At 43.2% G+C, this 14349-nt stretch overlaps 1 protein-coding gene across 2 annotated transcripts; it reads left to right on the top strand.

Moving 5' to 3' along the window:
* The first annotated feature begins 1237 nt into the window (after positions 1–1237).
* Positions 1238–13654, top strand: ANKRD2 (ankyrin repeat domain 2). 2 transcript variants are annotated; one of them, XM_075612376.1, is made up of 9 exons: positions 1238–1534; positions 3574–3681; positions 4830–4991; positions 5582–5689; positions 7346–7444; positions 8368–8466; positions 9421–9519; positions 10401–10499; positions 12121–13654. In XM_075612376.1, exons 1-9 carry the CDS (start codon positions 1466–1468, stop codon positions 12217–12219), a joined length of 942 nt encoding a protein of 313 aa, XP_075468491.1. In that variant the 5' UTR covers positions 1238–1465; the 3' UTR covers positions 12220–13654. The 2 variants fall into 2 exon arrangements, with proteins under 2 accessions (XP_075468491.1, XP_075468492.1); XM_075612377.1 differs by lacking the exon at positions 5582–5689.
* Positions 13655–14349: the final 695 nt, after the last annotated feature.

The raw sequence follows: 14349 nt of genomic DNA, 5'->3' as shown, positions 1-14349 counted from the left end.
CATTAGGTGCATCCTTAATGTCCCTTAGTGATCTAACTATCTCCAAAATGCTCTAATACTGCGAGTGATGTTTTTAATGGTAATTCTATAGTGCCTGCGAGGGCGACGCGTCACCTGTCGCCGCTAGCAAAAGTTTTATTTCGCTTTTTAGCGGCGTCGCGGGCGACCAGGCATTGATTGGTTCAGGGGACTGTCACATGAGGCGACAGCCCCCTGAAAAATCAAATATTCCCAGCTTCCAAATATCACGTCGCTTTGTCGCCGTCGCGTTTACTATAAGCGCGTGCGGCGGCGGCGACTATGCATTTGTTTTCGGGCAGCCGTCGCCGGCACTATAAGCGCGGCCTTAGCCTGTTAAAGTTCGAGGCAATGGCAAAAAGAAAAAAGTCTGGTTGAGCACAGCAGGAAATACTGGCTGCAGGCAGGTTTACAAAATAATAAGCTATTTATTCGGCTTAATGCCTGAGACATACATCAAGTGGTATTCCTCTGACGCGTTTCCTGCTTCGACGGCACTTTATCAAAGAGTTCGAGGCAGAGCTGTGTGGATATAATTCCAGAAAGATCTATGCAATATTTATTCTCTGAAAGAGTAAAGTCTTCTTAAAATACTTAATCATTGAATCTCTGTACCCTCATTGTACCGCACCTTACAAATAAACGAGAATAATAATAATGGTACTCCTGGTTTGGACGTCCTTATACCATCAGAGTTCAACCATTAAATGTCCCTCACTTTATTTTAATACATATTTAACTACATTTTATTAAATTTCCTTAAAAAATATAGATGTTAAAAAAACCCCATGTATTTCTGTTCTAATTGTAAATAAAGGCAGTTTTTGTGGAACATTTCCAGGTTCTTGCTATCGAGCGTGTCATTTTACAATAATTGTGTGCAGCTTGATTATTTATTTACATTCACTAGTTTGTGTTGCACTTTTCCTTAGCAAAATGCTTCAGGCTGATTTCAATGAGGCTGGAATTGAAATTCACTTTTCACTGTCCGAAGACATAGGCCCCTTTAAGAGTTTGTGACACTTTGGCGACGGGACTGTGAAGGTGAGATAAGGGCAGAGAGAGACATGACATCATGTTGCAGGGTGAGATCATGGCAAAGGCTTCCAGGTCATGTGCAGAAGGCTACACCTGTTGGGCTGAATGATGGTCCTGAGTCTTCTGAGTGACAGGGAGGTGGAGCTGTCCCTGTCTGCTCCCTATAAATTGGGACCCAGCTGGGCAGCTCCAGGCACTTGTGTTAATTTCACACTTTTACCCCCCTCTATAAATACAGCAACTATCCGGAGTACTTGCATTGGGCAAACACAAGATATTGTATTTATAATAGATACATTTTTTTTTTTTTTTAAAGAATCCAGGATTGTATTTGCTAACTTGCTGGTGGACTGTTTTGTGTGGAGTAGGTATATATTTTAATTAAATAGCGTGTCCCGGGAGAGTGGCTATGGAGGACGAAGTCAAATGGGCAACTGAACTAATTGACCAGCAGCTGGAACTTGAACAGAAAAATGAGGTGAGTTCTTCTTTGACCCGTGAGCACCAAGTATTAGTAAGGGCTTGGGATAAAAAGAAGTACTTCAGTTGTAGGGGGTCATTTCTTTTTTTTATTTGGACTAACAAAATATATTTTAAAGGAGAGCTTTCAAGAGTTCTACTCCAGGACACGCGGAGCTTGACCAGTTATACCAATATTTGTTTCTCAATCACCGTCAGACTCGATTTAAAAGAATTATGCATCATTCAAAATATTAATATAGATATCGTTGTTATATTTATATAACAATTTAATATGTATTTAAGGTTTATTTCTATCGGTAATCATTCGTGAATGTAGGTGTCTATTATTTACTAATGCTTTTAAAACAGCATTGAATTGTAAGCTTTCCGGAGCAGGGACTCCTCTTCCGAAATGTTACTATTATGTCTGAAGCACTTATTCCCATGATCTGTTATTTGTATTATTTGTTATTTATATGATTGCCACGTATATTACTAATGTGATGCGCTATGTACACTAATGGCGCTATATAAATAGAGACATACATACATACATACATGTTTGAAAGTCCTCCCACTGCAATCTCTCTCCCAAAAAAAGGGTTGAGCTGCATTTTTAAAGACATGTCCTTCTCAGTAGAGGACAGAGACCCCAACAAATCTTCAGTAATATCATCTGCTGACTGTACAGATGGTGCTCTATCCCCCAAAAAGAAATTCCTTCAGTGCCTTATGTTTTAGTAATTGCTTAGTGCCTCAGCACCTCCCAACAGGTCAGGTTGTAAGGATATCCCTGCTTCAGCACAGGTGGCTCAATCAGTCCCTGCATCAGTACATGTGGCTGAGTCATTGACTGAGCCTCTGATTGAGCCCCTGTACTGAAGCTGGTTTTATCCTTAAAACCTGACTGGGTGGGGGGGGCTTTGGGGACTGGAGTTGAGACCCCCTGACTTAGTGGACATAGCAATAGGAGCAGGCAATGCACACAAGTAATATTTTCAGGCACTGCCCTGCAGGGTTTATAACCAATGAAGTGTTATTTTCTCCAACAAGTAGTGGCTGTAGGAGGCTGGAAGAACATGGCACGTGGCTATCTGTTGGGTTAGGTTATATTTTCTATGTATAAAAGGAACATTTGGAGCTGGATATTTTTTACTAAAATCCTTTGATAAATATACAGGTGGAATCGCCTCATTTAGTAGTTTCCCCTCAGCTGCCATAATAAATTACTGATCGGAATTTACACCGACAACTTAAAAAAAGCCTTTCAGACCCCCCCCCACTTTCGTATTCATATAATACAATTGAATTCAACATGCATGGTTTGGGTGGGATATCCAGTGGGACAGCATTAACCATAGGCACTTTCCAAGTGAGTTTTAACGTATTAGGAGGTCATTATTCAAGCAGTCGTATGTTATAATTCCAGTATTACGGTCATCCAGGAGTAGAGTTCGTGCTGGAAGGAATTACATTGGTTTTAATAGATGAAGAATGTGTTCCTGCTATAACTATTCTGTAATCTGTAATATTGTGTACTTGTGTGATACCACTGAAAGACGTTGTGTTCATAGAATAATGGTGGAACAAGTAATCAATGCTCAAACAGTTTAGATCAGGGCTCTCAACTCCAGTCCTCAAGACCCCCCAACAGATCCGATTTTAAGGATATCCCTGCTTCAGCACATGTGGCTCAATCAAGCACGGGCTGATTGAGCCACGTGTGCTGAAGCAGGGATATCCTGAAAAGCTGACCTGTTGGGGGGTCTTGAGGACTGGAGTTGATAATTTAATGTAAGGGTCTGTTTACTACAATGAATTGCCCATCACTGAACATTAATGGCTGTTAACGATTGATAATGGCAATCACACTTTAGTGACTAAACCCCCGTCAAGACAACTAAAGGTCACACACAGCTGGAGATGGGTCAGACTGACATTCTTCCAGCCCAAAGCAATGTGGTCCACTACCTATATACAGGCTCTCTGTCAGTATTGTACGTCTGTCTTAGTCATGGGGACAACCTCACAAGTCTTGGAAATATTTTAACACAGAAAGGAAAACCTTGTTATCGGAAGATAGGAGTGATTAAAATAGATGCAGAGGATTTGAAGAAAGAGAAATACAACCAGCCAGGGAACCAAAGTGTTGCTGTCCTAAAGGTAAGAGTCTTGAGAGCACAGTTCCTTGTTATTGAGGTAAGTCCGTTATATGGGAAGATATCAGCAGCACTACAGACATGTATACACTTACAGTACGTCTCACATATTCCGAAGTGCAGCTAGACGTCATTAGATAAGTGTAGTATTTGTGGAGATTTAGAATACCTGAAACTGAAAGGGGCTTTTCCTCTTGCCTGATTTTTTTTGTTTTAATAAATGCAGCCGTTCCTTGCCTTTGCAGCAACGCAATTATCGAAGCTGCCGATCGATCCGTTCACCCGTGATCGATCGGCAAAGATTTTGCTTCCCCGGGCACGCAATATGGCCGCCTAGTTCAAAAGAGAAAGGGGTGTAGCTGCCTAAATAGGTGTTACAGCAATCCAAGCAGCTTAAAAACAAATAGAAAATGTGATTTAATATATGCAACGTTTGATGACCTTTATTGAAAATGAATTACCTAAGCTGCAGATCGATTTGGTTCTCCCGGGAGTGATCAGCAAAGATCCTGCTTCCCAGGGTTCACTAAATGGCTGCCTTTCAGTTTCAAATCAATCCTTCAGTCAGTGTAACTCAGCAGCTACAATCTATTCTTATATTACTAAGGTACAATTATCTGTTACAGTTTATCGCACAAACTGCTGGGAATATTAGCAGCAGTTTATCACAAACAGGAAAGTGTTGCAGAGATCTTGCACTGCTGGGGAGGTGGGCTAAACCTGCTATAGAAATCAAAGGATGCTCAGTATATTAAAACTCATTACAAATGGCATTAAAAGTTGAATTGTAAAATACAAAAAAGGTAGTGAGTATTATCTAATAATACATAACTGATTTATTAAAAAAAAAAAAAAAAAACGTAGGATATTGCTTGGATTGCTCCTTTAATACATTAAAGCTCCTTAAAAAGAGAGGAAAAAGAAAAATGCAGTTTTATCTAACTGGCAGCACAACTGACTTACGGTATTAAAAAATACACATATATGATTATGAATAAAATGCTGCTTGAAATGAATACAAAGAAGAACATGATGTTGATGTGTTAGCTTCTACCTCATTATATTACTGCCTGACTCTCATCCACGTACCTTACATGGTCTGAGAGTAAGTGTCCGCACAATCATTCTCATGGGTTGTGTGCAACTCTGCAGGGCGATGAGAGGGTAAGGAAGACATCGGTGGATCTGCGAAGGGAAATTATAGATGTCGGTGGCATCCAGAATCTCATTGAATTACGTAAAAAGAGACAGGAGAGGCAAAAGAAGAAATCGCAGACAATCGCCCCGGAACCCGAGCCTGAGCCCGAGGAAATTGTGAGTGCGTTTTGTCTTTTGCCAGGTATAGAACTTTTGGATCAGTCTGGGGACACTGATATGGACGTTTCAAGACTTCAAGGACATGCAAGAGATAGACAGACTTGTAAGGTTCATGTACAAATTACATGTAAGAGCAGGGGTAGGCAACTCCAGTCTTCCAGTGCCATCTGGAATCAGTGGATTAAGCCCCCTGTGCTGTAGCAGGGGTATCCTGAAAACCTGGCCTGTTGGTGGCCCTCGAGGACTAGCGTTGCCCACCCCAGTGTAAGAGCCTTCCCATGTTGGTCCAGTAAAATCCATGGAAACCTGCAAAGTATCTTTCTTTTAACAGTTTCATCCTAGATAAGTCTGGAATTGGTCTCCAACATTCTCCTGCTAGCCAGAGGAATCTCCAAGGATAAGCACCAAATGCTGACCACATAATATAAACGGGTTTATTATTCTGCAGCAAAATGTGATGCTCCTAAAGTTTAGCATGATAGAATGATGTTGAAATGACTAAAGAAACACCCAGGCCATCTCCTTTTACTGAGTAGCACTCAGGAGCACAGCGTGCTGATCGCATTCCATGTGGCTACTGTTTCTAGGCAGGGCCAGTCAGTGCTGAGACATTCCTCAAGGCTGCTGTTGAAGGCAAGATGAATATAATAGAGAAGTTCTTGCACGACGGCGGCTCGGCAGACACTTGTGATGAGGTACGGCTCAAAATAGAACGCACGGGACTTGTCTGTTTGGCACAATGACACTGTCTGCAGAGCGCGGGGGTCACGAGGTTCTCATCAACGCGTTCCATGGACACCTCACAGAATTCCACTGGGTAGCCTGAGACGCAGGCTCTCAGCCCCGCACGTGTCTGGTTTCAGTTAGGTCACGACAGACCGTATTATCAGTAGAACGTGCTGATGACACCGTTAAATCCATGAGCGCAGCACATACCCAGCCAGTCGTGGGGAAAAATGATCTTGTTCGTGTGAAATCTGAACCTAGTGCAGCGCGATTATTTATTCCCTTATAAATAGTAACGTTGAGATGGACAATTGGGACTCATTTAAAAAAACAGTTTAAACCACTGCTGTATCTGTGAATAAAATCATGGACAACAGAAGCCCACCGCTTACAAATAATGGTTTGGGGTGTTATTGAAAGATTGTAGACTAGTGCAGACAGCCCAGTAAAGTTCTAGGCTTTGAAATAAGGCTGAATATGAGAAGCTGCCAAATGCCTTTAATACTGTTGAGAAACAGATACATGTATTGCAACGTTTTAATGGGATGTAATATAATAATAATAGCATGTTCTTGTATAGCGCTGCTAGTTTTACGTAGCGCTTTACAGAGACATTTTGCAGGCCCAGGTCCCTGCCCCGTGGAGCTCACAATCTATTTTTTGGTGCCTGAGGCACAGGGAGATAAAGTTACTTGCCCAAGGTCACAAGGAGCCGACACCGGGAATTACATCAGGTTCCCCTGCTTCACACTCAGTGCCAGTCAGTGTCTCTACTCACTGAGTCACTCGGTTCTTTTGCTAAGAGAAATGAGAACCAAAAACATTACTGGAATACCTCCTTGCATTAAAGTGCTAGCTCCTTTTTTGATTGTCAGCTTATCAGGGCAGGGCCCACCTTCCCTACTGTAGCAGTATATGTTAAAGAGGCAATCCAAGCAGGGCATTCTTTTACATGGGACTGAAGCAGGAAGTTACCGGAGCTGGACCCCATTAATTGCAGCTCATGGGACCCCCTGCTCCCGGAGATACTTGCCTCTGAAGGGGGTGCCGGTAGCTGGCCCAGCTCCCTAGCTGGGGTTCACGTAATGGCAGCGTGTCAAAGCTGCCGCGTCCTGTGAGTCAATATGAAGCTGTGACATCATCCGTTGAGGCTTCCTTTTGGCCCATGGGACGCGGGAGCTTTAAACTGCAGAGAGATTCCGGCACCCCCAATGGAGGGAAGTATCTCAGGAAGCAGGGGGTCCCCGGAGCTGAAATTAGTGGGGTACAGCTCCCGAGACCCCGCCTGCTTCAACCCTCCTGTAAAAAATTAAAAATACTTTTTTTTAAAAAAGTGTCCCGCTTGCATTGCTCTTTTAATAGTGTCATGTGATTGTCTTCACATCCCATTGTACTGCACTGCAAAATCTGCTGGCACGTAGCAAAGAAAAGATAATACAATGACAGTAATAATGTCGTCCGACTCGCTTACAACACCACTACGTAAACTGTGCTGATGGTTTTACCGTGGGTTACACTCATTTGACACACCGGATCTGTGTCACCCCTGTAGTGGTTCTGCTGTAATGTTTCTGTATGTGCAAGTATGCTATGTAAGCGTGTTTATATCTCCGCACTTGTGGCAGTTCAAGAGGACAGCACTTCATAGAGCATCATTGGAGGGTCACACTGAAATTATCAAGAAACTTTTAGACAGCGGATCATCAGTCAACCTTAGAGACAGGGTAAGATTATTTGTAAGATTAAAAATCAAACAACATTTATAAGCAAGGAAGGCTGGGGAGTCGTGTTGGTGCTTTCTTCCATGTAGTAACAAAGGAGGGAGTAGGGGGTATGATACCTTTTATTGGGCCAACAAGTAGTTATGTTACAAGCTTCCGAAACTGTCAGGCTCAAGGACCCGATAAAGGACCCTGAGAAGTTCAAAAGCTGGAAACAGATCAACTACTTGTTGGCCCAATAAAAGGTGTCATACCCCCTGCTCCCTCTCTCTCCTTTGTTACTACAACATTAAATAAGAAATAGAAAAAAAGCATGGACGTGGGTATGAGCGGTGTAAACATAAAGTGAAAAGAGAGTGATCCGACCTATCATTTGTTTGAGTCGGGGTGTATGTTTCATAGTAACTGGCATTCCACTATTGATGTTAGATGAAGGGGGAAAAAGTAACAAGAACCAGATATACAGTACGCACACTTAAGAGCAAAAATAGACAAGTACAAAACACTTGTTGGGTGCAAAGAAAAAACTCACCACAGCAAATGCAATACCGTACTGTATATCAAATGTCCAAAAACAGCATGTACACCAGGGTTGGTATCAAAAGGTTGTAACCTTGACATAGGTCCATCATGGGACGGAAACGTTGGAAGATTGAGCAATAAATCAACCTTTTGATGGCAAACCTGGCGTGCACACTCTTTTTGGACAGATGAAGAAAAACACATTTCAAAGAGTTGTTTTGGACTTGATAAGTAAATTCAGACCAGAAAAACTATCAAACTGAATTCCTTGTACACGGCATATTTACAGATACATTTCCTACACTGTGTATTGTCCCCAGGGTTCCCCCCAACCTTGGTAGACATTGGTAGTGAGAAGATTGGATGTTGGTGCCTGTTTTCTTACACCGCTCCTCTCCATGCAGTTGGACTGCACGGCCATTCACTGGGCGTCCCGCGGGGGCCGGATGGAAGTCGTCAAACTTCTTCAGGATTCGGGAGCTGAAATCAATCTTAAAGACAAGGTGACGGTTATCCGAAATGAATGGTATCCATGTTTGTGACGCAGCGTATTGTACATATTAAGCAGCAAATGAATTACTTGTGAATCCATCCTAAATGATCCCAGTTTTCGCTAGTCTGCCATGTAATTGCAGTTTATACTAATAATATTTTGCTCAACACAATACAGCTCGATAAAATAGGTACAGTCATGTTAGCGGAGGAAGGGGACATCTATGCTGACCCTTTTTGGTGCAGATAAGGTCCCAAAGCATAGTGTTAACTCCTTTGCTGCCAGAATGGGCTAAACGGGTTAAACAAAGTACATTATAATCTCCTTGTGGCAGGGACCTCCTTTCTGCTGTCTCAGTTTGTCTTGCGTGCCCTTTGGTCATGTAATGTTAGGCTATGTCCACGCTGCCGCTGACCGCGCTTGGCGCTTAGCACGGTCAGCACAATCAATTTAAATCTGTCCGGCCATGCTCACGCGGCGCGCGCCCGTGCTCATATGCTCGTGGGCACTAGGCGCTTGCCGAGACAGAAAAAATTGAGTTTGAGGCGCGCTGAAGGGTCATATGAACTCAGCCAATCAGCGCCAGTCACTGTTAGACCCGTCCCCCCCCCTCCCCTCATGCTTACCGAAAACGTTGCCGGACAGTCGAACGCTCACACTTGGAGAGTTGGCGACGTCACAACTCTCAAGCATGAGCGCGGTCAGCGGCACGGGGGATGCAGCCTAATAATAAAAATAGCACCAATAATTCTGAGCAGCTTTTGGCTACAAATCAGGTGTTGATATGTGCGGGGGGTCGCTATGCAGCCGTGTTCAGATTCCTGCTCAATCTGACACCTTCCCTAATTAACATCATGCGCGACCATCCCTGCATTTGCAAGGAGCCCGAGCAAATCTTTTGCAGCACATGGTACTGTACATTGTGTATTTGTTTTTTTACTCCTGCCCCTTTCTTGATTGTCAGCTCCTCAGCACTCCCCTGCATGTCGCCACTCGCACGGGGCACGCTGATATTGTGGAACACCTGATTGCCACGGGGGTGGATATAAACTCCAAAGACAGGGTAAGGAAACGCTCCCTTATTAAGCTCCGGGTGTGCGCTTGTACCGTATCAAAATGTTTGAATGTTTCACAAACGTTCATGAACACAGAGCAATTTGCTGGGCCTTCCCTTCCAAACGTTTTGTGTGATTAAAAACAGCAGGGGGAAAAATGGCAAGGTCACATGACCAATGTGAAGGTCACATGACCAGTGTGAAGGGGACCTTGGTATTTTTTTTTACTAAAATGTAAAAAAAATCTACAGAATTGTCACCAGTTTTGACAAATTTTGAATGCAAATGGCAAATTGATTCGCAAAAAACAATCACAGCAAAATTGTAAAATTTTCAAACATTTGCAGTGAAAATGTGCAAATCAAAAAGGGACAAGTTCGCACATCACTAAATATCCCCTTTTGCTATCCTGAAAACAAGTTCCCCAAATCCCAGGTTACAAGTGAATCCCTTTACAGGCTGCATAGTCTGACATAGAGATGTTTCCATGCAAATCTCAGTTACATTCTTCTCCATTCTAAATGCAGAAACACCCAGTAAATCCCAGGATGAGGTTATCCCTGGGGTGCTCAACTCCAGTCCTCAAGCCCCCCAACAGGTCAGGTTTTAAGGCTATCCCTGCTTCAGCACAGGTGGCTCAATCAGTCTCTGCTTCAGCACAAATAGCTCAATCAGAGGCTCAGTCGAAGACAGACTGATTGAGCCACCGGTGCTGAAGCAGGGACTGATTGAGCCACCCATGCTGAAGCAGGGATATCCTTAAAACCTGACCGGGGGGGTGCGTTGAAGACTGGAGTTGAGAGCACCCCAAGGTTATCTTATTCCGTTTCTTATTAACGATGTGGAGGATGGTTATTTAATAGAAAACACCCTTTCCCTGTGGTTTCAGGAAGGTGACACTGCTCTGCATGATGCTGTGAGACTTAACCGGTACAGAATCATCAAAATGCTCATCATATACGGGGCCAACATGATGACCAAGAACGCCGTAAGTATCCCTCCCCGTTATCCATTGTATGTATGGGCGCTCTCTCGCTCGCTCTCTCGCTCTCGGACCTTTCTTAACACACACCTCTTTAACGAAGCATATGGGTAGCTCCGCTGGCTGATACTATACATCTCATATGCACTGACCTCTGCCCCCTGCAGATGCACTTACCCACCCTCCTCCTGTCTCTGTAAGTTCTCCCCACTTAGATTGTGAGCTCTTCGTGGCAGGAAATACTTTTCCTATTGTTTTTTGTCTGAAGCGCTTGTTGCTATTGTGTTATAATATGATGTCACGTGTATTGTAAAGTGCTGTGCACATAAATGGCGCTATATAAATAAAGATATAAATGCATGCATACACACTTATAGACGGGGCAAGATTTATTTTAGGAAGAGTCCACCTTTTCTAATTTAGCACCTACATATTGTACAATTCTCTCTCAAATATGGTCTAAAGGGCTTTGCCGAAATGTTTTTAAAAATCGGGAAAATGCCGCTATTTCACTGTGTTTGTAATTACTTCTTTATATTTATTTTGCCTACCTGCCTTTTGCATCAGATTAGGGTTTGCTAAAGAATGCACAAAGACGATAGCATTTAATAACTAAAGCAGGGGTAGCCAACTCCAGTCCTCAAGGGCCACCAACAGCTCAGGTTGTCAGGATATCCCTGCTTCAGCACAGGTTGCTCAATCAGTGGCTCAGTCTTCGATTGAGCCACCTGTGCTGAAGCAGGGATCTCCTGAACACCTGAGCTGTTGGTGGCCCTTGAGGACTGGAGATGGCCACCCCTGAGCTAAAGTAACACTTCCAAAAATCCCTGATATGCGCCTGGAAGAAAATGACGTGACACTTCCAAGAAGCCGGGGTAATCACATCTTCCCAACGTACAACAGTTACTGTCATTTCAAGCTATAATATTCTGCCTATGTTAAATGATCAGTTTCTAGCCGAGCCTGTCCTCTTGCAACATAACGGAGTAATGAGTTTGGCAACAGCCCTTCTGTCCTAAATTTCGTTGACTTGGTGATCAGACGGTAAAAAGAGAATTATTGGCTCGAGACAATTTCAGCTGCTGACTCTCCCTGGTGGCCGTTAATCTCGTCCAAGCACAAATATAGAAATCCCTTTTTTGGGAAGCTATTACTGTGATCTGATGGCTGAAGGCAACTCATAAGACAGGCCTTGCAGGGTGGAGAGGGTCCACATATTTGGGGGTCACTTCAGCCACTGTTTAACCAATTGATTTAGTTTATTTATAAAATGTTTTACCCGGAAATAATAACCTGCGAGTTACCTCGTAGTTTTCCAGTGTGTCCTTGGCACAGAGTTATGATGACAATACATAGTTACATTAATTGAACAGACGTTATACATTATACTTACAGACATGTCATGGACAGTTAAGGGATAATATATGCTATGGGCGTATGTAACAGTTACAAACCAGATTAAAATGTGAAACAGCCGAAGTCTTGAAAGAACTTAAACTGGAGGCGACTTTGAGAGTTGTGGTAGGTTTAAGGGATTTCGCCACAACTGTGTTTGGCATAATATTGTCCTAGGATCTGCAGGATTATTGGCACATGGTCACTTCTCCTTCCTCTGTGTACATTGCAGGATGGTAAAACCCCCACAGATCTTGTGCAGCAGTGGCAAGCAGATACCAGGGAGGCGTTGGTGAAAAGAACTGAAAATGGTTCCGAGAAGCAAGTTTGAAGCAGAGGATTGCGATTGCTGGCATGTAACTAGACACTGGCAGAGAAGGCATTAGATCTCATACAATCCAGGAGGAGCATATATGGGAAACAAACAAAAAGAAAACAGTGCAAAATTTAAGTGTAGATGTTTTGACAATGGGGTAAATAATGTGTTGAAGTCTTGGCTCTTATGGTATGCCTACTCACAAGATGTCAGAGGTAAAAAAGCAACTCCTGACGAAACCGGAAGCAGTCACTGTGGACTGGGCGAAACGCGTAGAGTGGTGTTTCTTGGACTAGTGGGCGACCCGTAGTTTTTGCCAAACCCCAGAGCCGTGACGTCAGACACACACAAGGACGCAAAGCTGAGAGTGAAGCTACGATCTTACACTGCAGGCGAAGGACACTTGGATTATCCAGGGGAAGGCGGTGAGAGCTGCGACGAACCCACTACACACATATATTGTATAAAACGCTTGTTTTAATCTAGCACATTGTAAGTGCACATTTTATATCTGTTTTTTATAAAGTTTATTATCCACCTGATCGCGCTATGTAGTGCTTTTCCCCTTCTTTTATATACAATACCATCCCACTGACGAGACGAGCCTGGAGGGAGATCCACACACCACGAATACCGTATGGGTAGCAGCCCTATCTGCTAATTGCTTTTTTACCTCTGACATCTTGTGAGTAGGCATACCAAAAGAGCCAAGACTTCAACACATTATTTACCCCATTGTCAAAACATCTACACTTACATTTTGCACTGTTTTCTTTTTGTTTGTTTCCCATATATGCTCCTCCTGGATTGTATGAGATCTATCACACTTCTTGGAACCCGTGAAACAGGTCCCACCAGAGGGTTTGAGCAGGGTCATTTATTATTTGATATTTATTAATTGCCACATATGGTACATTGCACTTATTATTAGTTGCACTAATTATTGTTCACATTTTGAGTTGCTTGCGCCTTGTTTTCACTATAATTCACAATACAGAGAAGGCATTAGAACAGGGATGGGTACCTGCAGTCCTCAAGGGCCATCAACAAGACACGTTTTCAGGATATTCCTGCTTCAGCACAGTCTTCGACTGAGCCACTGATAGAGACGCCTGTGCTGAAGCAGGGATATCCTAAAAATCTGACCTGTTGGTGGTCCTTGAGGACTGCAGTTGCCCACCCCGGCATTAGAATGTAATTGGCAGATGCTGCCTGGAACCTATTTTCTTTAAATGCTTATTGTTTGATAGTTTATTTTTGCACAGCTACTCCTGTCACTATAGATGTTCATAAAAACCCTGCTATGGAAATAAAACTCATTAAAACTTCAAATGTTCTTAAAATAGGCTGGGAAGCGCAAAATGTCCATAATCCAGTTCCATGTGCAGTATTCGGGTGGGCTCATCTGGTACAACAAAATAAATAAAAAAAATGTATTTTTAATAATTTACTGGAGTGTTGTTTACGTGACCAAAAAAGCCAAAAGCGCCAAGATTTACGCACATCCACAATCACTAAAATCACATTTCACCATTATTAAGCACTTCTTATATCATGTAGCGCAGAGGCCTGTGCACCTTTAACAATTTGTAATATTTCATTTGAATTGGGGCTTTAGTTACACATTTTGGCCAAAGTACGATAAGCTATCCCACTACGCCAAGGTAGCCCCAGCCAAGGTAACCCCAGCCAAGGTAGCCCCAGCCAAGGTAGCCCCAGCCAAGGTAGCCCCAGCCAAGGTAGCCCCAGCCAAGGTAGCCCCAACCAAGGTAACCCCAGATTAGGAAGCTTCTATTTTTTTTTTAACCCTGTCCTTTGAGCTGAATTCCTCCTGCTTCTCTCTTTCAATTTCATGCGGGAGGCCTCTATTAAACGTCTTTTATACCTTATCATTAGCAGGTAGGTGGGTTGGAAGGCATCTGAAACCATTAGAAAGTGGGCACCATCTTTCCAAAATACTAATCCAGTTTCTGGAGTTCTGGTAAATGTGAGACTTCAAAAGTAATAAGGGGAAGGTGCCAAGTGCATCTTTGGTCAGTTTAGAGCAGGGGTGGCCAACTCCAGTCCTCAAGGGCCACAAACGGGTCAGGTTTTAAGGATATCCCTGCTTCAGCACAGGTGGCATAATCAGGGGGCCAGTCAAAG

Source organism: Ascaphus truei, chromosome 8 (genome assembly GCF_040206685.1).
Source record: "Ascaphus truei isolate aAscTru1 chromosome 8, aAscTru1.hap1, whole genome shotgun sequence".
NCBI classification, from domain to species: Eukaryota; Metazoa; Chordata; class Amphibia; order Anura; family Ascaphidae; genus Ascaphus; species Ascaphus truei.
This window is presented reverse-complemented; position numbering and strand designations above follow the sequence as displayed.

What these genes read in the sequence shown, in the direction of transcription:
- ANKRD2 (XM_075612376.1), top strand. Translation starts at nt 1,466, where the DNA reads ATGGAGGACGAAGTCAAATGGGCAACTGAACTAATTGACCAGCAGCTG. An exon ending in AACTTGAACAGAAAAATGAG is followed by an intron (nt 1,535 to 3,573) that starts GTGAGTTCTTCT and finishes ATTTTAACACAG; the next exon opens with AAAGGAAAACCTTGTTATCG. An exon ending in ACATGATGACCAAGAACGCC is followed by an intron (nt 10,500 to 12,120) that starts GTAAGTATCCCT and finishes TGTACATTGCAG; the next exon opens with GATGGTAAAACCCCCACAGA.